The sequence below is a fragment of the Bufo bufo genome, chromosome 4 (genome assembly GCF_905171765.1).
Source record: "Bufo bufo chromosome 4, aBufBuf1.1, whole genome shotgun sequence".
Lineage (NCBI taxonomy): Eukaryota > Metazoa > Chordata > Amphibia > Anura > Bufonidae > Bufo > Bufo bufo.
The window spans coordinates 41,274,789-41,299,234 of NC_053392.1; the positions used below are offsets into that span (position 1 = coordinate 41,274,789).

Sequence of the window (24,446 nt, forward strand, 5' to 3'; positions counted from 1 at the left end):
CCAGAAGAGGCCTGCATCACATCACTGCTGATGGAGGTAAGTATCAGTGTTTTGTGTTTTTTTTTGGTGTTTTTTTTTTTTTGGAGGGGGGGGGAGCTGGCACTATGGGGGCATCTGACAATTCTTACAGCCCAATTTTTTTTGGGGGTGGCACTCTGGGGGCATTTCTTACTGGCACATTATGGGGGGGGGGCACCATGGGGGAGAGGAGCACTATGGGGGGCATCTGGGGGCTCTAAAGGGGCTTTTTTTTTTTTTAAACACATGGGGGGCACTATAGGAGAGAACGGCACTATGGGGCATCTGGTGGCACTATAGGGGCATTATTTGGGGGCACTATGGGGGAAGTGGGGGTTCTAAAGGGGACTTTTTTTTTCTTATTGGCACATTATGGGGGGCATTATGGCATCTGGTGGCACTAAGGGGACATTTTTTACTGGCACATTATGGGGGGGGGTGCACCATGGGGGAGAGGAGCACTATGGGGGCATCTGGGGGGTCTAAAAGGGCTTTTTTTTTTATTGACACATTATGGGGGGCACTATAGGGGAGAACGGCACTATGGGGCATCTGGTGGCACTATAGGGGCATTATTTGGGGCACTATGGGGGCATTATTTGGGGGCACTATGGGGAAGTGGGGGCTCTAAAGGGGCCTTTTATCTTATTGGCACTATGGGGCATCTGGTGGCACTATAGGGGCATTATTTGGGGGCACTATGGGGAAGTGGGGGCTCTAAAGGGGCCTTTTTTCTTATTGGCACATTATGGGGGGCATTATGGCATCTAGTAGCACTAAGGAGGCATTTTTTACTGGCACATTATGGGAGGCACTATAAGGGAGAGCAGCACTATGTGGGAGTGGAGCACTATTGGGGCATATGGTGGCACTTAGAAGGGGCATTTTTTACTGGCATATTATGAGGGACTCTATGGGGAAGGGCGAGAGGAGCACTATGAGGGCATTTACTGGGGCACTATATAGGGGTATTTTAGACTGGCATACATTATGGGGACATTAGCTCAACTGCAGGCACTAAGCGGGGGTATTTCATGTACTGTCATATTAAAGGGAGAATTATTACTACTAGGGGGTATTAGCTTTACTACTACTGGGGGTCTATGAGGAACATGATTACTAGTATGGGTACTATAGGGGTATTAATTATTACTACTAAGTGTGCTCTGGCAGAGAATTATTTCTATTGGTGGTATTTTGGGGAGCACTGTTACTTTGGGGGGCACCCTGGCACAGTATAAGCTTAGCACAATTACTTTTGGGGGACATTATCTTTATACTATTAGTGTCTGGGCGCAGTTATATTTTAGAGCACTGTGTGCCAATAATTGTTGAAGGGGCCACTATCTGTGTGGTAGTAGTATTTCCAGGGGGACTTTCTCTGCAGTAGAGTATTGGGGGTGACAGGAAAGGGTGTTCAGAAAATGTGAAGATGATGGAAATGTGGGAAACTAATGTCTGTTTGTTAATCTCTGCAGAGACGGGAGATGGCTGAAAAATCATCATGGCGGTCTGGTCTGAATGGAGAAGATGAGGAAAGAGAACGTCTACATCAAAGGTGACATCACAGGATGTAAGAGGTATGGGGCGCTATGTAGGAGAGGAGATGCTCCGGCTCCCCCCCCCCCCCCTGCCATTTTCAGAAGGAGGATTCAGAGCTGGGTGAGGATGGTCAAGGGGGGCAGCATGCCACGGGCGGGTGACAGATGGTGGGGGGAACCACAGGCCTTGAGCAGGATCAGGGGAGGGAGGAGAGCGGAGGAGCTTCCTGGCTGTAGCTTGTTATATAAGCAGGCAGTGCAGCCAGGACAGACCCCCCTCTCCGTATGATATATAGAGACAGGCCGCAACTATAGAATGTCAGCTGTACAGTGTGTGTTGGGAGTGGCCTATTACATGTAGGAGGGGCTTTTAATAATGGGCGGGGCTAAAAAATGCAGACCTTTCTGACCCCCCCCTAGACAAAATTCCTGGGTGCTCCCCTGACTGCGTCCCACCTCAGCAGCGATGGCGCGCTGTGAGAGACCCTGCTTATGCAGTTCAACAACCCGACCACGTTCAAAAAGGGAGAGTTTTCTTGCCTTTGCCATCACAACGTGTGACTACCTGACAGAGAATGACAATGAATCCACATCTTTGCACAGATTTGGCCTTTTAAAGGCATGTGGTCCTAAACTTTTGATCAGCTGAAAAACAGCCTGTTTCAGTTTATTCGCTGTTTTCATTAAATTGAATGCTCAAAAAATGTTTTGTCTCCCTCCCATTTCTTCTTGTTGCATGTTGAAGCTCTACTTGGAACCTTGTTAAGATCCAACCATGTAAAATATGATTTTTTGCAATTTTTCAAGTGGTCTTAAACTTTTGATCAGGACTGTACCAGTCCAGCGGAGGCTAAAAGGTCCCTCTTCTGGTGTTTTTTGGGTGAATGGAACCTTATGGATTTGTTTGGCGTATACCCTGGGAGTGTAAGAAGACCCTAAGCAATTTGTTTTAATTTCAAAATTCTTGAAATTAATAAAACAGAATTTTTGTAAAATTTTTGAAATGAATAAAAAAAAAAAAAGACCAAAAACACTCCAAAAATCAGAATTTTAAATGACTTTATTTACAATAAACAGAATAATTAAACATTGAACAAGCCAATAATATAACAGCACAAAGCAGTATAATTCAACCACCATAACCACTTCACCGCCTGCAAGATCTGCACGGCGCAGCCTGCAAAACAATGCAGAGCCTCCCGGCAGGAAAAGGGGGGGGGGGGTTCCAAAATATTTCGCAACTGTTTTAGCAACATGTCATAGGTATCTGGAATCGCATGGGTTCTTTTTTTTTTTTTTTTTTTTTTTTTTTTATACATTTTTTTTTGTTTTCTAAAAAATTTGCCATTTCCGGAGCAAACATTCTTAGAAAAAAAAAAAAATTCTGCACTGGAAATTTCTGTATGAATTCCATCTCACATTCTTTCCTTTTACTCCTAAAAATTTTAAGTAGAGAAAAATAGAAGCAACAAATTTAAATTGTTTCGCTATGCAGTTTTCCTTAGGAAATTAAAAAGCAAGATCAGTAATTTTTTTATTTTTTTTTTATTTATTTTTTACAATAAATTATTTCATCCATTACAATAGCCAGCCTTTATTTCGAACAAAATATAAAACATTTTTTTTTAAAGGGAACAAATCTGTATTGAGCAGAAAACATTTTTTTTTTTTAATTATTATTTCTATTAAGGTGGTGGTGGGGGGGGGGATATGAAAAAGTCCCGGCGTTTTAACTTTTTTTTTTGTTTTTTTTATTAAGAAACAATTGTCATATAAAATATTTGAAACTCATCGTCATACCTTTTTTTTACATTTACGAAAAGCAGCTGGCTAAAGAGTCTCGATTTGAAATGTAAGAATATTTTTATTTTTTTTGTAGTAGCAATTTACCAAAAAGGTATGGGCCTTAAGTTTTTTTTTTTTTATATTTGCAATTTTTTTTTTTCTTTTTTTTTTTATTATTTAGTAGTAGGACTTTGAAATAAGAAGCCAAAATAAAAAAAAAAACACTAACATGCTGGTTTAGTTACAAGGTTCAGAAGTCAGATTTTCAATAAAGTAAATGGCGCCCACTAGAGATGAGCGAATTTCATATTTTGAAATTCGTTCACGCTTCGTTTACTGGTAAAAGGTGAATTGCGTTATGGATTCCGTTACCATGGACCATAACGCGATTCTATGACGGAATGCCTTTATAATTCCGTCATAATAGAAGTCTATGGCCTGCATAACGGATCCGTCCGGTTTCTGTTATGCAGGAGAGGACTCCAGAATAACGTATACCGGACTGATCCGTTTTGTAGCCCATTATGACGGAATGAATAACGGATCGCCTCTAAAGCTATTTCGTCATAGAATTGCGTTATGGTCCGTGGTAACGGAATCCATAACGCAATTCACCTTTTACCAGTAAACGAAGCGTGAACGAATTTCATAACCTGAAATTCGCTCATCTCTAGCGCCCACCACAAAAAGTATTTGAAGCTTTATATACAGCTAATCGTCTGCAGCAGCAAACAGAAGAAGGTCAGTTACCGAAGCAATGATTCCGAGGCACTGCCTTTTCTATGAGAGAAGCAGAGTATGTGCCGATATGTACACGTACACTTACATTTTTTTGCAAATTTTTTAACTTTTTCGCAGGAAGAGTGGTTTGGTACCCAAATGTGGTCTCATACCTAGGACCTGTAAAATGGACAGTCCAATCACAGACCAATATAATGGCTTCAGTTAAAAAAAAATCAATAAGTCTTTAAATTGAATTATTTGCATTTTTTTTTTGCTTTAGGTGTTTTTTTTGCTATATAACTTTTTTAATCGTGATATTTCAAACGTAAAATAAAAAAATAAGCATAGGACTTGGGCTTCCATATTTAGTGCAAAAACATGGGAATCTAGGGAACACCCAAATTCCATTTTATTTATTTTATTTAAAATGCAACTTTTAAAAAAAAAAAAAATCTGAGATTTTTTTTCAATTGTGAATTTTTTTTTTGTTTGTTTGTTTTTTTCGCTTTAGGATATTTATTAATGGGGTTGTCTCCTGGAAAGAATTATTTTTAAAAAGTGGCAGAATGTTTAAAAATATATATTTCTTTCTGACCCCCGCCGCTCCAATTTTAATGGTTCTCTGGTTTCTCGCTAGCCTCTGCTTCCTGTGTTTCGAGATGGGAGCAGGAAGTAAAGACCATCACTAGAACATTAACTGCTGGGAATCGGTACATGTCTTTCACTTATTTAACCCACTTTGAGCATTCTTTTTCCACTGGAAACCCCGCTTTATGCCATTCTGCCCCCTTTTTAACATTTTGTTTCCAGCCAGACAACCCCTCATAAGGTACTTAAAGCGTACATGAGTTTTCAAAAACTGTTTGCATAATGGGTGTGCTTCACTGTAGAATCATAAGGCCTCTTTCAAGAGGGGTTGCGGGTGACGTGCGGGAAAATGCAAAATTTTTCAGCGCGAGTGCAAAGCTTTTTAATGCGTTTTGCACGCGCGTGAGAAAAATCGGCATGTTTGGTACCCAGACCCGAACCCGGACACTGGTTTGGGTTAGGTGTTGTGTAGATTTTATTATTTTCCCTTATAACATGGTTATAAGGGAAAATAATAGCATTCTGAATACAGAATGCAAAGTAAATTAGGGATGGAGGGGTTAAAAAAAAATAATCAACTCACCTCATCCACTTGTTCGCGCAGCCCGGATCGTCTTCTTTAATCTTCTTTCAGGAAAAGGACCTTTGGTGACGTCACTGCGCTAATCACATGGTCCATCACCATGGTGATGGGCCATGTGATGGCTCCGCACTCATCACATGGTCCATCACCATGGTGATGGACCATGTGATGAGCGCAGTGACGTCACCTAAGGGCCTTTTCCTCCCAGGTCCTCAAAGAAGACGAGCCGGGCAGCGCGAACAAGTGGATGAGGTGAGTTTAATATCATTATTTATTTTTTAACCCCTCCAGCCCTATTGTACTAAGCATTCTGTATTAAGAATGCTATTATTTTCCCTTATAACCATGTTATAAGGGAAAATAATAAAGATCGGGTCCCCATCCCGATCGTCACCTAGCAACCATGTGTGAAAATCGCACCGCATCCGCACTTGCTTGCGGATGCTTGTGATTTTCACGCAGCCCAATTCACTTCTATGGGGCCTGCGTTGCGTGAAAAACGCAGAATATAGAGCATGCTGCTATTTTCACGCAATGCACAAGTGATGCGTGAAAATCACCGCTCATCTGCACAGCACCATAGAAATGAATGGGTCTGGATTCAGTGCGGGTGCAATGCGTTCACCTCACGCATTGCACCCGTGCGGAAAACTCGCCCGTGTGAAAGAGGCCTAACTGTGAAGGAGCTTCCAGCCATATTATTTCCGGTTTCAGCTGCACAGCTAGATGCATTTCTCTCACAGGAAATCTGCCAGTACTATATGCAGTGACCTCACTTCCCACTGAGGGAAAGGAGATATAAGGAGGGAGAGAACACATTTACAGACACACAGGAGCTTCCCTGCTCTTCAGAGGCAGCGTTGAAGCAGTTCTATCAGGCTCAGGAGCTCAGCTAGCTCTGACAGCCCCCAATTTCTTGTGAACCGTCTTCTGTGTCTCTGTTACTAGAGACAGATGTAGCCTAACAACAGACAGCAGACTGCAAACTAGGTGGAAGTGAGCCCCCTAGTGGCCATGACTTTATAGCTTTTTCAGGTGGATGCAGGCAGATTTTTTTTAAATGAAGTGATTTAGAAATTTACCAATTACACCATTCTCTATTAAATTAAATTGTGTGAAAGTACAGCGACTCTTTAAACATATTCTTCATTAGGATTTTGTACCACATGACACAACTTTAAGTTGGTTGACTCAATGTGACTAAATCACGTCCTGGTTAGAACTCTTGAAAATAATTTTGATTGTCTGTGATTGATAAAAAGAATCTACAAATATTGAGTGTATGTGTACATATAAATACACCTACTACAAAAAAAAAACAGTTTTCGTTAAAAGAAGACCCGTTCTCTTCTCCTAGGACGAAAACCATAGAGGTCAGTACTAATTCCGATGGGAATGACGGAAAATCTGTAGAAGCTGAGGTATGAAAGAATAACAAAACCAAAAAAGGCAGTGCCATCGAATAACCAAAAATACAATCCAAAAAATTACTTACAAATCAACTATACATGTCCTTTATACTGTACTTTCCCCCCCGAAATCTAACTAATAAAAAAAAAAAAATACTGGTGTAAATAGAGATTTCCTTCCATGTACAAAAAAACAAAACAAAAAGTAAAAAAAGAGAAAAAAAAAACAAAACAAAAAAGTAAAGGCCCTATTCGTAATGTTCTTAAGAAAAAGCAAGATAAAAATATACAGATTCCGCTTGCGTTGTACCGTTGTCGGGCACAGGCAGTAGGAATATCCTGAGTATAAGGTTACATTGTTACGAACTTAGTAATGGCGAGTTTTTGGAGGGTATATACAATATCCTAGCAGCAGGTTAAAGCGGTTACTCATCTTAGACTACTGACATCTGTAAGCCGTTTGCAGGAACGAAACAGGAAAGTTCTGTCTCAGAACACAGAGTGGCAGGACTGGATTTAAAGGGGTCGTCCAGGATTTAAAAGAAGAAAAAAAAATGGCTGCCTTCTTTCAACCACAGTGCCACACCTGTCTATGGGTTGCGTGTGTGGTACTGCGGTTTTGACTCCCTTGAATTGAATGGGGTTGAGCTGCAATACCGCACGCAACCTGTGGAGAGGTGCGGCGCTGTGTTTGAAGGGAAATAAGCCAAATTTTCGTTCATAACTGTGTCCGTGGCGCAAGTTACGCCCATGGTGACACCTCCGTCTGGGCCTGTCCTTCCAACTAGGGCTGGGGAAGGTACACACGCCTTCATGGGCTGCAGTTTTCTAACCTATTACCTATATTCATTTGCTAATGTGTTTTGACGATTGTTAAATATCAACTGGAATTTACATTGCAAGAATTTTTTTTAATTTTTTTTTTACATTTTTAACAATTTTCCAAAAAATCATAGCAAAAATATCCGGTTGATATCTCAACATCTACATACTCTAGGTGTCCTAAAGTTAAATCCAGCCCTGCGTTGTGATGGGTATATTGTATGTACACCATTTTACTGACGGTGACGTGAGCTTTAGCCCTCTGTTGTAAAGCAGATTTTTCTTTTTTTTTTACATATCGTCGATTGAGATTTATAGGGGGCGCTGTTGATTTTGGGTATTTTCAACCCCATTTTTTTCTGCATAGGATTTTTTTTTTTTTCCATTCTTCACTGGAAAGTTAGTGGCCTCAGGTAAAGGACATTTTTTTTCTTGTTGGTTTCAGAAATTTTTTTTTTATTTAACCCAAAAATGAAAAAAATTGAGTGCTTCCTGTGCTGCTGATTTGATATTAGAGATTTTTATTAGTGTTCTTTTTCTCTTCATTTTAATCTTTTTTTTTTTACCTTAAAAATAAAATGTGGTTGACAACGAGAATTGAAAAATGTAACATTTTTGGAGAATTTTTTTTTTTTTGGAAAATGAATTGTTTAAATAAAAGACAGGAATCATTTTAAAGGCTGGGCTCATCAGAGATGACCCCTTTCCAAAAGCGTTGATCAACTGGTCGCCCCCACTGGTGCTGGTCTTGGTAGCCCCAGATTTTGTTTAGGGGAAGCCATGGAAAAATCAGGGGACATTTAATATTATATGGTAGCACTGTAGGAGTGGCCACCTGAACAGGCACTTACAGAGCGGGTGTCCTTTGTGGCTCATATGGCGCGAGGGTCCCATCTATGATGTCCATATGTTCCAACAGGGGTTGTCTCTGATGAGGGTAAAAAGCCATGAAGTCATTGGGTAGTCAAAAAAGTTTTTAGTTTTTTTTCCCTAGAAGCAGCGCCACTCCTGTGCAAAGGTCAAGTCTGGTACTGCAGCTCCGCTTCATTGAATCTGATCACACTGGTCTGCAATACCTCACACAGCCTGTAGACAAAAGTGGCGCTGTTTCAGAATCTTGAACACATCCTTCATTCTAGATGTCATACGAGTAAATAAGAACCAAATAGAACTAAACTAGGTCCAGAATTTTTTCATATATATTTTTAATGTTCTTGATTCATTGAATACAACCTTTAACTCTAATCATGATCGATACTACCTGAGCATAATTAATGGCAAATCTATTAGAAGGTTGACATTTAGTTTAAAAAATTTTTTTTTTTTTAATTTGGGGAAATATTTTCCAGATATTCAAATTTTAACCTCAAAATCAACAGGGCCCCACAAGGTGCAAGTTATCTGCCAATACAATTTTTTTTCCCTCCCAACAACTAAAAAAATGTGTCCAAAAATTTTTTTTTTTTTTACGATTATAACTACAAGAGATGGCCGTTGAAATACAGGATGTTGGGTGTTGTAGTAATGCTGTCAAACCTCTCGAACCTCCGCCATCGACCCCCGAAGGTTACAAAAAACGCAGCGGTCGACTTTGCAGAGGTAATATGGCAAGACCTCAATGGACATGAGCTTGAAAGGATTAATGGCTCCTCGTGGGCCGTCCTCGGCAAATCTCACTGACCTCTTTTGCGGATGGAAAGAAAAAAAATAAATAAAATCACTTTAGTTAACTCTAAACTCTAAATCTTATTTTTTCGAGAATTTTGTTTGAAACTTCAGGAAAAAAATAATAAAAAATTGCGGGCTGCCACCTTCGCTGCTCCAGCAGCAAGAAACGGGTTAAAAAACATGCCCCCAAAAAAATGTGCGCAAAGCTGGCCTCTCACTTTGTAAAAACATGATTGTACATACTAGCCAGAAATAGCTCTACAAATGCACTTCAGCTGCAACAAAGATGCGCTTTACCTCGGTATAATATATATAGACTTTCTCTCTTTTTGTTTTTTTTTCTCCCCCAATCCCCGCCACCCGTAAATTACCCAGAACCCTCCATTTTCCTCCTCCATCTTCTACTTCGGGTTCCACATCAGTGACAGAACCAGCTGAAACTGACATTCTGCGACATTCCTCTTCGGGCGCCAGAAACGGCGCCCGTTCCGTTCAGTGTCATCACAGCGACTGCGTACAAAAATAACTATCATCTGTCATTTGGCTCGAAAGGGGGGGGGGGGGGGGACCGCGGGTCCGATTGTCCAGCCCTACAGCTCTCTCTCTCTCCAAAAGTCCGACGACCAAACAAGCGTCATCCCAAAAAAACCAAAAAGACGCGGGGCTTGAGGGGAATTGCAAAAAACTGCGGCAAATGTTTTTTCTTTTCTCTCCCCCTTTTTTTCCTCACATTCGTCAACACGTCTTTTGCTTCGGAGTCTTCCTACCCAAAAGGATGGCCGCAGTGTAAGAGATATCAGACATCTCTGCAAAAACGTATATATACGCTGCATATATATAGACTCCAAACAATTGTCCGCGTTGCTCTTCTCGTCACGCTTTCTGTCGCTCCCCTTCACAAGGTTTCGTATGAGCAAGTTGTCATTCGGTCAGAAGCTGTTGCAAAAGGCTCTTTTGTTGAGCCTGTGGGGTTTGGGGGCCGGATGTGTTCTTCTGTGGAGGCATGGGTCCTGATTGGTTTAGGTAAGTGTCTCCGCCCACGAGGTTCACTGTACACTGAACATCTGCAAAGACTTGCACTTGTTGTACCTGCTGGGAGAAGGAGAATATAAGATACTTTGGACTTCACCCATCTCTAGCTAAAGGACACAACCTGTCGAGATGAGGAGTGGTTTCTGGAAATAAACAGCCATGTTTTCTAATCCTGGACAGTCCCTTTAAGGCACAAGCTGGGATAAGAATAATCAAAACTGCATGATGAAATCTTGTATACTGATATGCTGTGTCACTGTAGGTGCCCCCAGAGATGTACATTCACATACATGCCCCCCAAAAAATACTGTCACTATATCTTCCTGCAGAAATATACTGTCATACATTTGCTTCCAGAGACATACTGTGCCGCCACGTGTTCCCGCAAAAATATTTTCCTGTAACGATATACTATCACATATGTACCTGTACAGATATACCCGGCCACCATACAGGTGAAACTCGAAAAATTAGAATATCGTGCAAAGTTCATTTATTTCAGTAATGCAACTTCAAAGGTGAAACTAACATATGAGACTCATTACAGGCAAAGCGAGATATTTCAAGCCTTTATTGGTTATAATTTGGATGATTATGGCTTACAGCTTATGAAACCCCAAAGTCACAATCTCAGATCTCCTTTGCTCAGGGGGTATGGATTAATTAGCTGACGAGAGTCTGACACTTTGAGCTTAGAATATGAACCTTTTCACAAAATTCAAATTTTAAGCTGCATTAATGCAATTCCTTTTAATTTGTATTACTGAAATAAATGGACTTTAACTTTTCGAGTTTCACCTGTATGTGCCCCCAGAGATGTACTGTGCCACCATGTGCCCCCAGAGATGTACTGTGCCACCATGTGCCCCCAGAGATGTACTGTGCCACCATGTGCCCCCAGAGATGTACTGTGCCACCATGTGCCCCCAGAGATGTACTGTGCCACCATGTGCCCCCAGAGATGTACTGTGCCACCATGTGCCCCCAGAGATGTACTGTGCCACCATGTGCCCACAGAGATGTACTGTGCCACTATGTGCCCACAGAGATGTACTGTGCCACCATATGTGCCCTCAGAGATGTACTGTGCCACCACATGTGCCCCCAGAGATGTACTGTGCCACCATATGTGCTCCCGGAGATGTACTGTGCCACCACATGTGCCCTCAAAGATGTACTGTGCCACCACATGTGCCCTCAAAGATATACTGTGCCACCACATGTGCCCCCAGAGATGTAATGTGCCACCACATGTGCCCCCAGAGATGTAATGTGCCACCACATGTGCCCTCAGAGATGTAATGTGCCACCACATGTGCCCTCAGAGATATACTGTGCCACCACATGAGCCCTCAGAGATATACTGTGCCACCATATGTGCCCCCCAGAGATGTAATGTGCCACCACTTTTAATAAAAGATGCTGCCCAACCTGAAACTGCTGATATCAATGAGGCATGAGGCACCGGTAGTCCTGAGGCACTAATAGACTGATAGTTCCTGATATTTACCTGCCCCGTGTCTGGCTCTGTTTTCAGCAGATCCGTTGAGGAGAGTTGGTTGCAGTAAAGCCCACCTGGTCTCAGAGATGGATCATTCACCTGCTGTAGGAAGACACTTGTGTCACGGAATATTCTAGAGCGTTACTACCAATGAAATATTACCCACCCCCTAATCCTGTTACCAGGTATGTATCCAGAGCCTGATGGTCCTGGAGAGAACATCACCTAAAGGCCTCCCCTTCCCAACCATGTTAGGATGGGCAGTAGATGGTGTGGAAAGTGCGGATTTAAGAATGTAAGTTCTTCTGAGGATGTAGTCTCTGTATACCATTATTATTATTGGAGAGCGTCACTTAGGCACTATATGGTGGTATTTAGTCAAGCTCTACATGACGCTGTTATATGTGCATGGTATAGTGGTATTATTTAAAGGAGTTATCCTGCAATTTATATTGATGGCCTATTCTCAAGATAGGTCATCAATATCAGATCGGCGAGGGTCCGACACCCAGGACCCCCGCCCATCAGTTATTAGAAGAGGCCGGGTTCTCCGTGAGTGCCAAGGCCTCTTCCTAGGCCATGTGACGTCATCATACATCAGTCACATTCAAGTGAATGGGGCTGAGCTGCAATACCAAGCACAGCCGCTATACGATCTACGGCGCTGTGCTTGGTAAGCGCTCAGGAGGCCTCCACACTCGGCAGACCTCTGGTGAGCACTGCAGCTTCATGAAGCAGCTGATCGGCAGGGGTGCCGGGACTCGGACCACCACTGATGTGAAATTGATGACCTATCCTGTGGACAGGCCATCAATATTAATTCCCGTATAACCCCTCTAAATAATACCCCTATACAATGCACATATAACAGCGTCATGTGGAGCTTGTCTAAATACCACCATTTAGTGCCTAAGTGACGCTGTCCAATAATAATATTGGTATACCGAGACTACATCCTCAGAAGAACTTACCTTCTACCGCCATTATCCATTTCCCTCACTTTCCCTTTAAGCACAGCATATAGTGCACCATATGATATGGCATTATGTAGGCACTATATAGCGTCATTATTTACCTTATTATTTCAATCTATTCTTCATTCTCCTTTCAGAAATAGGTAATAGACCGAATTACATCAATCTGGCCCTGACTATATAACCGCTGCTAACATACACACCGTACAGTCCCATCCATTATGCTCCTGACCACAGTGACAACCCTTTCACTGCGCCGCCATGACTCACCTGGTCTGTACACATGCTATTCATGGCCTGCATGGGCAGCGAGCTCATCTGCATCTGCCCAGTCATCTGGTTGACATTCTGGACGCCGGCGTTGTTGCCCCCCATAGATACCGTGATGCTCATGTTGTTGTACATTCCTTGCTGGCCTGGGGTAGGCTGGGTCTGTCCAGCTTGCCCATAGACACTGTGCAAGCAAGACAAGAGATGGTGAGATGGTTACAGGAGTCACCATTGTAGAAAAAAAGGTCAAAGACGTTCAGCGCGTGTACCTACCTCGAGCTCCCCAGTGTGCCCTGCTGCCAACTTTTAAGGTCTGGTGACTGGTACCCGGGGGTGGATGGATTCTGCTGGAGCATCGGGCTTTGAGAAGGGGTCAGACGAGGGGACATCAAGGGGCTGGTGGGACTTAGAGATGGCGCGTATGTTGGATCGGCCTGCTGGCTGATACCTGCAGACAACAGAGGTAGACTGGTAAGCTTCATCGTAAACTATGGCTGAATTTCCAGCACGCCCATGCCATGCCACTTGGTTCTAAAGTCCCCTACAAGAGCCTGTTTTGTAGGCCTAGAAAGGGTTAAAACTTGCTCACTCTGGTGGCCACCAATTTACTGTGTCACCTCCCAACCCCAACATAATGGACAACTGTGAAAGATTTGAGTTGTCAAGTTTCGGTTTCACCCTGTACCTGTTCCCGAGTACTGAAAGACGTTTTGCGTCATCTGAGGGTTCATCCCGGGTCCAAACTGTCCTCCAACGTTTCCCATCATGCCTCTGTTCACCAGTCCTCCTCGAGTGGCGCCTCCTCGGTTGGGCAAGGTGGCCTCAGGGGTTGTGGCCATAGGTGAAAAGGGACTGGTGGATGGAGGTGGGTTCACGGGGTTTGTACCATAACTGTGAGGATAAGGGAACTGCTGGGGAGGTCCTTGTGGGAGCCTAGAAGCTCCTATGTTGACGGGAAGTCCAGCATTAGGGGGCAGGTTGTTGCCAAAATTTTGCTGCCTCATAAGAAGAGCTCTTTGCTGCATGATTTGCTGTTGCTGTTGGCGATGTTGCTGGCTGTAGAGTTCCCGCTGGCGCTGGGCAAGCATCTGAGCATTTATCGGAGGCTGCGGAGAAAGAAGAACATGGGATCAAGTCACTTCAAGGACCAGCCTGGTTTCTCAAAGCCCCAATGCCCACAACTGGTCTGGTCTACAGTACTAGAGTGGACCATAGATGGAGAAGAACCATCGGAAGCCCTCAATGGTAGGTATATAATGTGACCATGTGGTGTTTCCTGAAGTGTCTTCTACAACTCAAAAAGTTTACTTCACAGTTTGACAAATGTAAACCGTCCTCTCACTGACAGTACCTGAGGGGTGATGGCTTGCTGCATTTGTTGCATACCGGGTCTCATCCCCATCTGAACTGCATTGCCAACTCCAAACTGACTGAGAATGGCCTGCCGGTTCTGGTGTAGCATCTAATAGAGCAAAAGGTTATATGACCATAAGAGAGACATACATAGGAGCAGAATTATAGTAGTAATATTCTTGTACATAGGAGCAGTATTATAGTAGTTATATTCTTGTACATAGGAGCAGTATTATAGTAGTTATATTCTTGTACATAGGAGCAGAATTATAGTAGTAATATTCTTGTACATAGGAGCAGTATTATAGTAGTTATATTCCTGTACATAGGAGCAGTATTATAGTAGTTATATTCTTGTACATAGGAGCAGTATTATAGTAGTTATATTCTTGTACATAGGAGCAGTATTATAGTAGTTATATTCTTGTACATAGGAGCAGTATTATAGTAGTTATATTCTTGTACATAGCAGGCGGTATTATAGTAGTTATATTCTTGTACATAGGAGGCAGTATTATAGTAGTTATATTCTTGTACATAGGAGCAGTATTATAGTAGTTATATTCTTGTACATAGGAGGCAGTATTATAGTAGTTATATTCTTGTACATAGGAGGCAGTATTATAGTAGTTATATTCTTGTACATAGGGGGCAGTATTATAGTAGTTATATTCTTGTACATAGGAGCAGAATAATAGTAGTTATATTCTTGTACATAGGAGCAGTATTATAGTAGTTATATTCTTGTACATAGAAGCAGTATTATAGTAGTTATATTCTTGTACATAGGAGCAGTATTATAGCAGCTATATTCTTGTACATAGGAGGCAGTATTATAGTAGTTATATTCTTGTACATAGGGGGCAGTATTATAGTAGTTATATTCTTGTACATAGGAGCAGAATTATAGTAGTTATATTCTTGTACATAGGAGCAGTATTATAGTCGTTATATTCTTGTACATAGAAGCAGTATTATAGTAGTTATATTCTTGTACATAGGAGCAGTATTATAGTAGTTATATTCTTGTACATAGGAGCAGTATTATAGTAGTTATATTCTTGTACATAGGAGCAGTATTATAGTAGTTATATTCTTGTACATAGGAGCAGTATTATAGTAGTTATATTCTTGTACATAGGAGGCAGTATTATAGTAGTTATATTCTTGTACATAGGAGCAGTATTATAGTAGTTATATTCTTGTACATAGGAGCAGTATTATAGTAGTTATATTCTTGTACATAGGAGCAGTATTATAGTAGTTATATTCTTGTACATAGGAGGCAGTATTATAGTAGTTATATTCTTGTACATAGGAGGCAGTATTATAGTAGTTATATTCTTGTACATAGGAGCAGTATTATAGTAGTTATAGTCTTGTACATAGGAGCAGTATTATAGTAGTTATATTCTTGTACATAGGAGCAGTATTATAGTAGTTATATTCTTGTACATAGGAGGCAGTATTATAGTAGTTATATTCTTGTACATAGGAGGCAGTATTATAGTAGTTATATTCTGGTACATATGAGCAGTATTATAGTAGTTATATTCTTGTACATAGGAGGCAGCATTATAGTAGTTATATTCTTGTACATAGGAGGCAGTATTATAGTAGTTATATTCTTGTACATAGGAGGCAGTATTATAGTAGTTATATTCTTGTACATAGGAGTAGTATTATAGTAGTTATATTCTTGTACATAGGAGGCAGTATTATAGTAGTTATATTCTTGTACATAGGAGCAGTATTATAGTAGTAATATTCTTGTACATAGGAGCAGTATTATAGTAGTTATATTCCTGCACATAGGAGCAGTTTAATTGTAGTTATATTCCTGCACATAGGAGCAGTATTATAGTAGTTATATTCTTGTACATAGGAGCAGTATTATAGTAGTTATATTCTTGTACATAGGAGGCAGTATTATAGTAGTTATATTCTTGTACATAGGAGGCAGTATTATAGTAGTTATATTCTGGTACATATGAGCAGTATTATAGTAGTTATATTCTTGTACATAGGAGGCAGCATTATAGTAGTTATATTCTTGTACATAGGAGGCAGTATTATAGTAGTTATATTCTTGTACATAGGAGGCAGTATTATAGTAGTTATATTCTTGTACATAGGAGACAGTATTATAGTAGTTATATTCTTGTACATATGAGCAGTATTATAGTAGTTATATCTTGTACATAGGAGCAGTATTATAGTAGTTATATTCTTGTACATAGGAGGCAGTATTATAGTAGTTATATTCTTGTACATAGGAGCAGTTTAATTGTAGTTATATTCCTGCACATAGGGGTTGTATTATGCTACTTACTAACAGATGTTGTTTTAGTTTTATACAATTCAGGATAACACTATAGCTTGTATAGATCATTTTTTACACACTCTCTCTATTATGAACCTTGGTTGTGGTTATAGCCATATTTGATGTTACCTGCTGTTGTCCTTGTATCCTTTGTTGAAGCTGAAGACGTAGCTGGTTGGAGGCTGTTCCTGGCCTGGCTAGTGCCTGTCGAGGTTGCATGTTCATAACATTTGGATGAGCCCCTCGTGGGAGAGGAGGTGGCACTTGAACAGGCATAGGACCAAAATTAGTCTTCTGCCTGACCATGCTGGAGAAGGGACTGTGAAGTCCGGGGTTGGGGGAGGCAGCAGGGTAGGACTGAGGATACATTCCCGGCTTCTTTTCCATGAGCACTGGAGCGACTTGTGGTTGCTGAGAAAATCTGTCATTGATGATGTCCAGACCACCTCCCTATGGAATACCGATAAGTAAAATGTAAGCCAATGTAAATAATATGTAATGTAAATATCATCCATGACATAATATGATGCGAGACCGCACTGCTAACACTTCCAAAACGGAGATATGAGGATTTCTCTTAATTTGCATTTAAACCCCCGATGATTTGGGGTGCCCTGCCCTGTCCACTATTTCTGTGTGGACATCCACTTCCTCCTTACGTCATGACCTTGTACCCTACCAGAACATCATACAAATCTCATTACTCAATGAGTCATAATGGAAGCAGTATGCTTGAATGGTTTTCCAGGATTAGAATAAAAATTATTTTTTTTTAACAAAATAGCGCCACCCTTGTCCACAGGCTATGTATGATACTGCACTTGAATGGGCACGAGTTGCAATACCAATTACAGCCCCTAGACAAGAGTGGCGCTGTTTCTCGAAAACGGCAAAATCCCAAAACGAAGCATTAGAAAACCATGGGTGCTATCTTCAGAAATCGGCACCACAGCTGCCCACAGGTTATGTTTGGTATTGCAGCGCAGCCAAAGCCCATACATAAGGGTGGTGCTGCTCCTTCATAATAATCCTAGACAAGCCCTTTAGGAAAGTTTGGATGTAAATATAAATTATGACCAACATTTCAAGACGCTAAAATACAAACATTTCATCGATTTCTAGAAAAATGTAGACTCACAACAATGTCTGTAGACACCATGGCCTGCAGCCCCCTGGCATTCATTCTGTCCATGAAAGTCTCTCCATACCACCAGTCCAGCCTGGAGGCTTCCCCATAAATCCTCCATACCTGCACTAGCTTGTCGATTCCCAGGGCTCTGTCCAGTTCGGCCAGCTCATTCTCGTCTTTGCCATTGAGGTAGGATACGAGCTGCTCCAGGAGGATCTTCTCATCGTTTTGTCCCTCCATAGTGGTTGGAGGACACAGAAAGTCATCAATTCTGCCGAAGGAAGACAAAAACCGTTATGGAGCTGCGGGCACGACGGCAGAGGTCGCCAGCGCTAATTCAATGACATGAATCGTTGCCTACGTGAATTGTCCTTGTTTTTGGCATGGAAAAGGCAAATTGTCTAAGCACATTAGGTGAGCACAATGAGGAGAGGGCTATCGAGGCCTTACCCTGTTTAGACAAATTTCAGTTCTTGTCTATAGAGATTTCATATCATCTTGTACCCTTAGGAGGGGCTTGTTCTTGACTGGACAGCCTAATGACTAAAACCTGTCTGAACCTCCAACCTCTCTTTTTAGGATTATGAAACGTCAGATTGGGGCAGATCTTGGACATAAGACAGAGGGTGAGGCTTGGTGCCCCTCCACCCAAGTTCAGAGTTGGTGAAGATCAACAACCCTTGAATCTACAAGGCCATTGGGCAGTGGAGTAGTCGATATGGTGCTACCTGTCCTGTGTGTACCGTGTTAATGAGCTACAACCACCTATTGCCAGGAAATTAGCTAAATTCAGATGCAACGGGTCAACACGAGTGGCCCAATATCATCATTATCCTCCTTTGCTACAGACCACTCTCCCATGGTGTTATAGGGGAATCACATTAGTATTGCTTTCAGCCCTTTGGTGAGTTTCTTGGCTATTTGCCTATTTGCATTTCAGTTATTTGTATCTCACTAACCATTAGACCCTTTTGGCTTTGACTTTTACCAACCCCGATCTGTCCTGACTAGATCTCTAGCCCAGCCTGATTTTGCCATCTGACAGTCTAGCGGGGTCTATCCTGGTGACCACAACCTGGGTATGTGACCAGTAAAGGCCACAACATCTTGTGTGAGTGAAGAGATAACTTCAACTCCACACCTCGTACCCACAAACTCAATAAGGGTCTACTAGACCTATTCATCGCTGCTTATCTTCTTCTATCACCCTCAGGTCTGATTTGCTCTTGCTTCTCGATGCTCAACTTTGGGTCGGTCTGGAAAGTCTGCCATCTACATATCTGTGGCCAGGAACGGGCATCCAGGTACGCTCCTGGACTAGTATACACTGGCAATGTAACAACTGGTCTACAGCCATGGTGGGGCTATGGACTTTCATAAGGTCTAGAATCTAGTCTGTTCAGCTCACAAAGGCTTGCCTGGACTGGATTCAAAGTAGCAAACCCTCAGCTGTAACAATAGGCACTTTTTAGCCTCGGATATGAATAATGTTTCCAATCCACTGACAGGCAGGCAAAGGCTGCTAGGCCCCTCTACCCTATGACAGCAAGACTGGAGGATCAAAGATGGGCGTCATGGTGGTAATGACCCTCAGAACCTCCCTCTTTACCCAGGAGCTTTCTTCTAAGCTGCATGCTAACACCCCATGGTTCTCATGACCATGGGGAGCATCATGGTTGATAGTAGCAGGCTGATCACAGTACAAAATGTTTTTCAAAAATTTGGGCTGCGGCTATGACATTGCATTAGACTGAGGAATGAAAACCCCAACTGGTGTGTTCACTGCAGTCTTCAAGAAGGGTTAAGTCGATAATCTGGTAAACCCCGCTTTGCATCCATTCTGTACGTCAACTAGAAACCATCATATGTAAAGAATTAAATAGGTCACCATTGACCCAGAGGCTTCGAGGCTCCTCCACAGCTCCATCGACATTCTGTTCCGGAGTGTTTCTAATATGTAAGGTATCAGGTCCCCAAGAAAGAATTTTTTTTTAAAATCTTATAATTACACCCAGGACCATTTAGGCTAATAAAATCCTGCGATGTGCCAGGGAAACAGAAGGCAGCTTTGATAGCGAATACGTGGAGCGGGCGCTTCCTCCGGACCAGTAATGTTTATCCTTTTAGTGATAGATGAGTACCAGATGTGGAGACCCCGAGCTGAAAATATAAAAACAACTGCAGGGACGGCCGCGTGTGCGCAGCTCCTCCGAGAAAAAAAATATTTCCAACCTCTGTGCTGCCCCGAGCACAATTAACTCACTGTTGGCTGGGGCATTAGATGGGCACTGCCAACGCCCGACTCCTTTTTTCTGAAAAGACCAGGACTCAAAGTGGATTTGTCATCCTCCAGCATAACTTGAGCTGCATGAGAGTTGAGTGTCACAATTCTCTTCCCATCCGTTCCACTGCTGTGTTCAGGGGCAACTCTCTAGAGCTGCCACCTGGTGGATGCATGGTGCTACATCTGCTAGGTCGATGGACTTGGATCCTGTTGACCGTGGTGCGTGCCCTGACCCAATCCTAGACCTCCACCCTGACTATGACGTTAGGAGGGCATTGGGCTGGATGGTGCCCTGTGAAGGGCCTTCTATTGACAACCCTTACAGTGCACCATATAGCGCTCACATACAAAAACACTGCCACACCAGTGCTTCAGCAATGCAGCCATGCCACCTGAAGCAATGTTGGGATATCTTGCGAAGGGCAAAGGTGAATGGTGACAGCGCAGTGACATTACTGCATTGTGCCCACTGTTGGCAGGAGGAAGCGGTCGCTTGTCAAACGGGGTTAGGCGAGTTTAACTTTTATGGGCATATATTATGAACTACTATAGAAGCTTGAAGGGGGGCATTCCTGTTATATGGGGGGCACACAACACTGACGGTGCTGGAAGAGCGTGGAGCCGAACAGGCAGTCTGCAGACACAAGCGGTGGCTGGAGGAAGTCTTCATGGCGGTCAGGGTTGGATGAAGAAGAAAAAAAGAAAGTGACCAATTCCAATCAGAGACGTAACTGTACTGTAATCATGAATACAGCATGCAGAGCGCCTATGTAGAACTGCTATTTACCGCTATATGGTGGCTTCTATTAACTGTCAGCATGGTGGTATTCAGTAGCCCTGTGGCGGTATTTTGTGTTCATGGTGAAGCATATATTGGTACTGTATACAGGGTTTTGATCAGTACCAGTACGACGATAATATAGTATTTGTGACATGCTGAGTGTTATTATTTGATAACTGTATGATGGTGTTATTTGGTGGGTTGTTATCATATATAGAAAATTGTCTTTTATTCAATGGAGAATCCCAACAACAGCACTGGGTCTCGCAGGTAGGGGGCTGCATTCAATTTTCCACGCCACTAACATCTCACCAATAACTGCACCTTAGTCTGAGTGGAGCTGGGCCCCTTTAGCTGCCATGCCTGCTACCCCCCTGCCCAGGCCTAATGCAAGTCCCCAGCTGAATTTTTCCTCCATTGTTATACAGCACTGCTACTCTAAAAGTGGCCACTAGGTGGCGGCGTTCCTTTTCAGAGGTTGTACAGGCAAATTTACTGTAAATGATGCAGACCGAAAAAAAAAAAAGAATAAAAAAAAAAAGGATTCAAAGCCCTCGCGACGTTCCTATTATGCCCTGGGAATTCAGGTGCCTTTGATTTCCTCTAAAAGCACCGAAGGGGAGCAAAGAGCGCCTGAAGGGGATTATCGGTGCTTACTCCCTGGGGAAAAACATGTGATCCCATTGGTCTGCCCTAAACTCCCTAGAAACTTCCCAGAGCTTTTTAAGGAACAGAGACCCAAAGAATAACAGGCGGCTGCGAGCCTTCTATAAATAGCAGGTCGGCCGTGCAATGTTTTGTGCTCTCTGTCCTCAGAAGACCCCTCTGATGAGGTAGAGGGATCTGCACATACATCTCCTCTATGGCTTTATGTGCCTTCCGGGCGTTTGCTATTATAATGCAGTTGTAGGCGGTGGAGATATTATAGAGCGAGGCTGTCCCGTGCAGTAACGAGGCGTGCAACGTGCTCCTCTGAGCTTCATTCTTTACGTTTCCTTCTGCTGGATCTCAGGCTGTAAAGGACAACATATGTTAGGGGCCCAGCTAAGGGTTGGGACAGACCTACACAACACTGCAGGCTAGGCGGGGGAGGACATAGCTCCCCTAAAGCCCTCAAGCTTCTCAAATACTTATTCAAAAATGTGTTGTCAGAATTTAATCCGACATCTGAAAATAATTTGCAGAGGTCTTTACGATCTCGTTGCTCCAATAAAGTCGTAGTGTTTTTGCTTGAAATCCATGGAGGTCTGTAGATCCTATTGTCCTGAAAAGGGATCCCGTCCACCCCTGGACCAGTTCAATATGCCCCATGAAATATAGGTTGTCGAAATCATGCTGATCCTTAAAATGATGCCTCAATCTTCTACTTCAAAGGTAACTCCATCTGGAGAAATGTCTCCAGTGTTGGTGGGACATCTACCACCATCTATACTGTGACCACCTCATGGAAAATCTATGAAATGATGATTGGCATGGGATCGTGGCATCCAACGTGTGCAGGACTACAGTCGAAACCTGTGGCCATATGATCATAAAACCTTGGTCTACCCCTTTAAGAAACGCAATCTTTTATTTTTTGAGGTTACTCACTCTTCCTGTGTGTTCGGAGTCACACGGTTCAGTAAAGTCAAGCTGTCCGACCAAGGCATCTGGTCAGCAATCCCCGACTGTCCAAACTGATCTGCGATTCCCAAGTCTGAGTCTGGCAGACCTGAAGATATAAGAAATTAAAAAGAAAACCGATCAAGCTGGATATGCAGTGGACCGCATAACGTACAACTGGTAGCACTTGTTATGGTTTTTGAGGCTGCAATGAGAGGACCAGCCATTAGGTGGCAGTAAATGCCATTACTGCACATGCGGTTGCTATGATTTGCAGAGTCTCCAGGTCACTGTAAACATATCAGTGAAATAAAAATAAAATAAAAGTTGTCACAAGTAAAAAAATAAACAAAAAGTTGAACGAAAATTCCATCAGGTTACTACCCTTTAAATAGCCCCATGAGGACCCTTATGGTAGCTACATGCTGTGCATATACAGAACATATGTAATTTATATACCATTCATAGCCATACGATCAGATATTGCAATATTTTGACTGGCCAATGAGTTGACTAACCTTTAATGAATTCACAACTATGGTAGAGAGGTCGGGAGAGCCAGACCACCTAGACCACAAAGGATCAAACCCACCAGGATCCATCAAAGGTCCATTAACTGAAAATACTAGACTTCTCCTTGACATAGGAACTTATTTCGGGTGAGGTGATGAGGAAAATTTGTAGGTCAACTGAGAAACCTTGTGGGAACTTCTTAATTGCTAAATTTGTGTCTTGTACTAGGTGGTGGCATCTAGCACTAGGTGCAACGATATCACACCAGGTGCTGTTTTTCTCATGCAAAATCCCACTCCAGGTTGCACTAGAAGGAACAGTCTTCTCTTAGTTGGTGCCATCTGTTGTTTTCTCATTAAGTTCCATACAAGGTGACACCATCTCAGAATAGATGCCATCTTACTGGACTAGGTGGAACACTCTCACACAAGACAGGCGACCCTATCTCACCATCTGTCAGAAAGCTCCCTCTCTTGTGCCACTGACAGGTATTACAAGGATTGTCTCACTACAAACATTGGTGGCATATTGCTAGGACCAATGCCTATCTCTAGAATGGAGCGCCCAAAGTGAAGGAGAGTGCACCACGCGCGTGCAGCTACCCTCTATTCATTTCTCTAGGAGTAGTGAAAATAGCCAAGTGTCGCGCTCAGCTATTTTCGCAAGCCCCATAGGAACGAATGAAGAGCGCACTGTGCAAGCCCGGCCACCACTCCACTCACTTCTGCCGGAAATAACCAAGTAGAGTGCTCCGCTATCTCCGAACTTCCCATAGAAGTTTCACTGGGCTGCCAGAAGTACAGTAGAACCCCCACCGATCTAATAGTTATCCCCTATCGTGTAGATAGTGGATAACTTCAAACAACTGGAATATTAAAGGTAGCTACCTACAGGTGGCACTAGAGAGACAGAAGGAGAGCTCATTTGCATAGTTCTTCCCAGGAAGCATTGCATGTACTGCCTACACCAGCTGGATCTCCACAAGGAGAGTCAGTACCTCAGTTGCACTACTGTACAAGATGGCGTTCTCTTGTTCGGTCTGGTGGTTGGATAGGGAAGCCCTAGCATTACCTGCAGTTTATGCAGACCTTGCATAGTACCAAAATACAACCTGCTCCTCTTCATTTTTGGCCATAAATTTAAACCTGTTGGAAGCTCTTCTTTCCCTCCCTAGGGCGACATGGTGCTAGGGAGACGGTAACGCAAACATATGTACCTTAGTCACATATCACATTTCTATTTAGCTCTTCATATGCAAACCGTGCTAAGGAAAACAGCTTGGAGATGTCAGGCCGGGGCCCCGCGTGGCTGGCTCTGTGTTCAGGCACTTAACATGCATATTATACAAGATGTCCTAATGAGACGGGACTGTATTTACACACATCTGCTGGCACAATTAGCTGCAGGCGATTAATTGCAGATTTATAGGGACATGAAAGAAGATAAAGCCTGCGCTTCCCTAACAGAGAGGGGGGTAAACCTGTGGCGCAGCCCTTATGAATGCCCCTGATGAGGTGTAAATCTTGGGGGAAGGGAAGCAGACAGCC

At 42.7% G+C, this 24,446-nt stretch overlaps 1 protein-coding gene across 5 annotated transcripts in view; it reads right to left on the reverse strand.

Moving 5' to 3' along the window:
* Positions 1-7,514: 7,514 nt before the first annotated feature.
* Positions 7,515-24,446, reverse strand: part of NCOA1 (nuclear receptor coactivator 1) — a 345,294-nt gene continuing 328,362 nt past the window's right edge. For 4 of the 5 annotated variants that reach the window (XM_040427133.1, XM_040427136.1, XM_040427132.1 and 1 more), the window contains 9 exons: positions 22,375-22,495; positions 17,840-17,990; positions 16,720-17,040; positions 14,266-14,376; positions 13,600-14,020; positions 13,188-13,362; positions 12,915-13,098; positions 11,680-11,772; positions 7,515-10,229 (listed from right to left, as the gene is read on the reverse strand). In XM_040427133.1, the coding sequence (XP_040283067.1) occupies positions 10,059-10,229; positions 11,680-11,772; positions 12,915-13,098; positions 13,188-13,362; positions 13,600-14,020; positions 14,266-14,376; positions 16,720-17,040; positions 17,840-17,990; positions 22,375-22,495 (1,748 nt within the window). In that variant the 3' untranslated portion in view covers positions 7,515-10,058. The remainder of the gene's footprint in view (positions 10,230-11,679; positions 11,773-12,914; positions 13,099-13,187; positions 13,363-13,599; positions 14,021-14,265; positions 14,377-16,719; positions 17,041-17,839; positions 17,991-22,374; positions 22,496-24,446) is intronic. The other variant, XM_040427135.1, reaches the window with a different exon arrangement.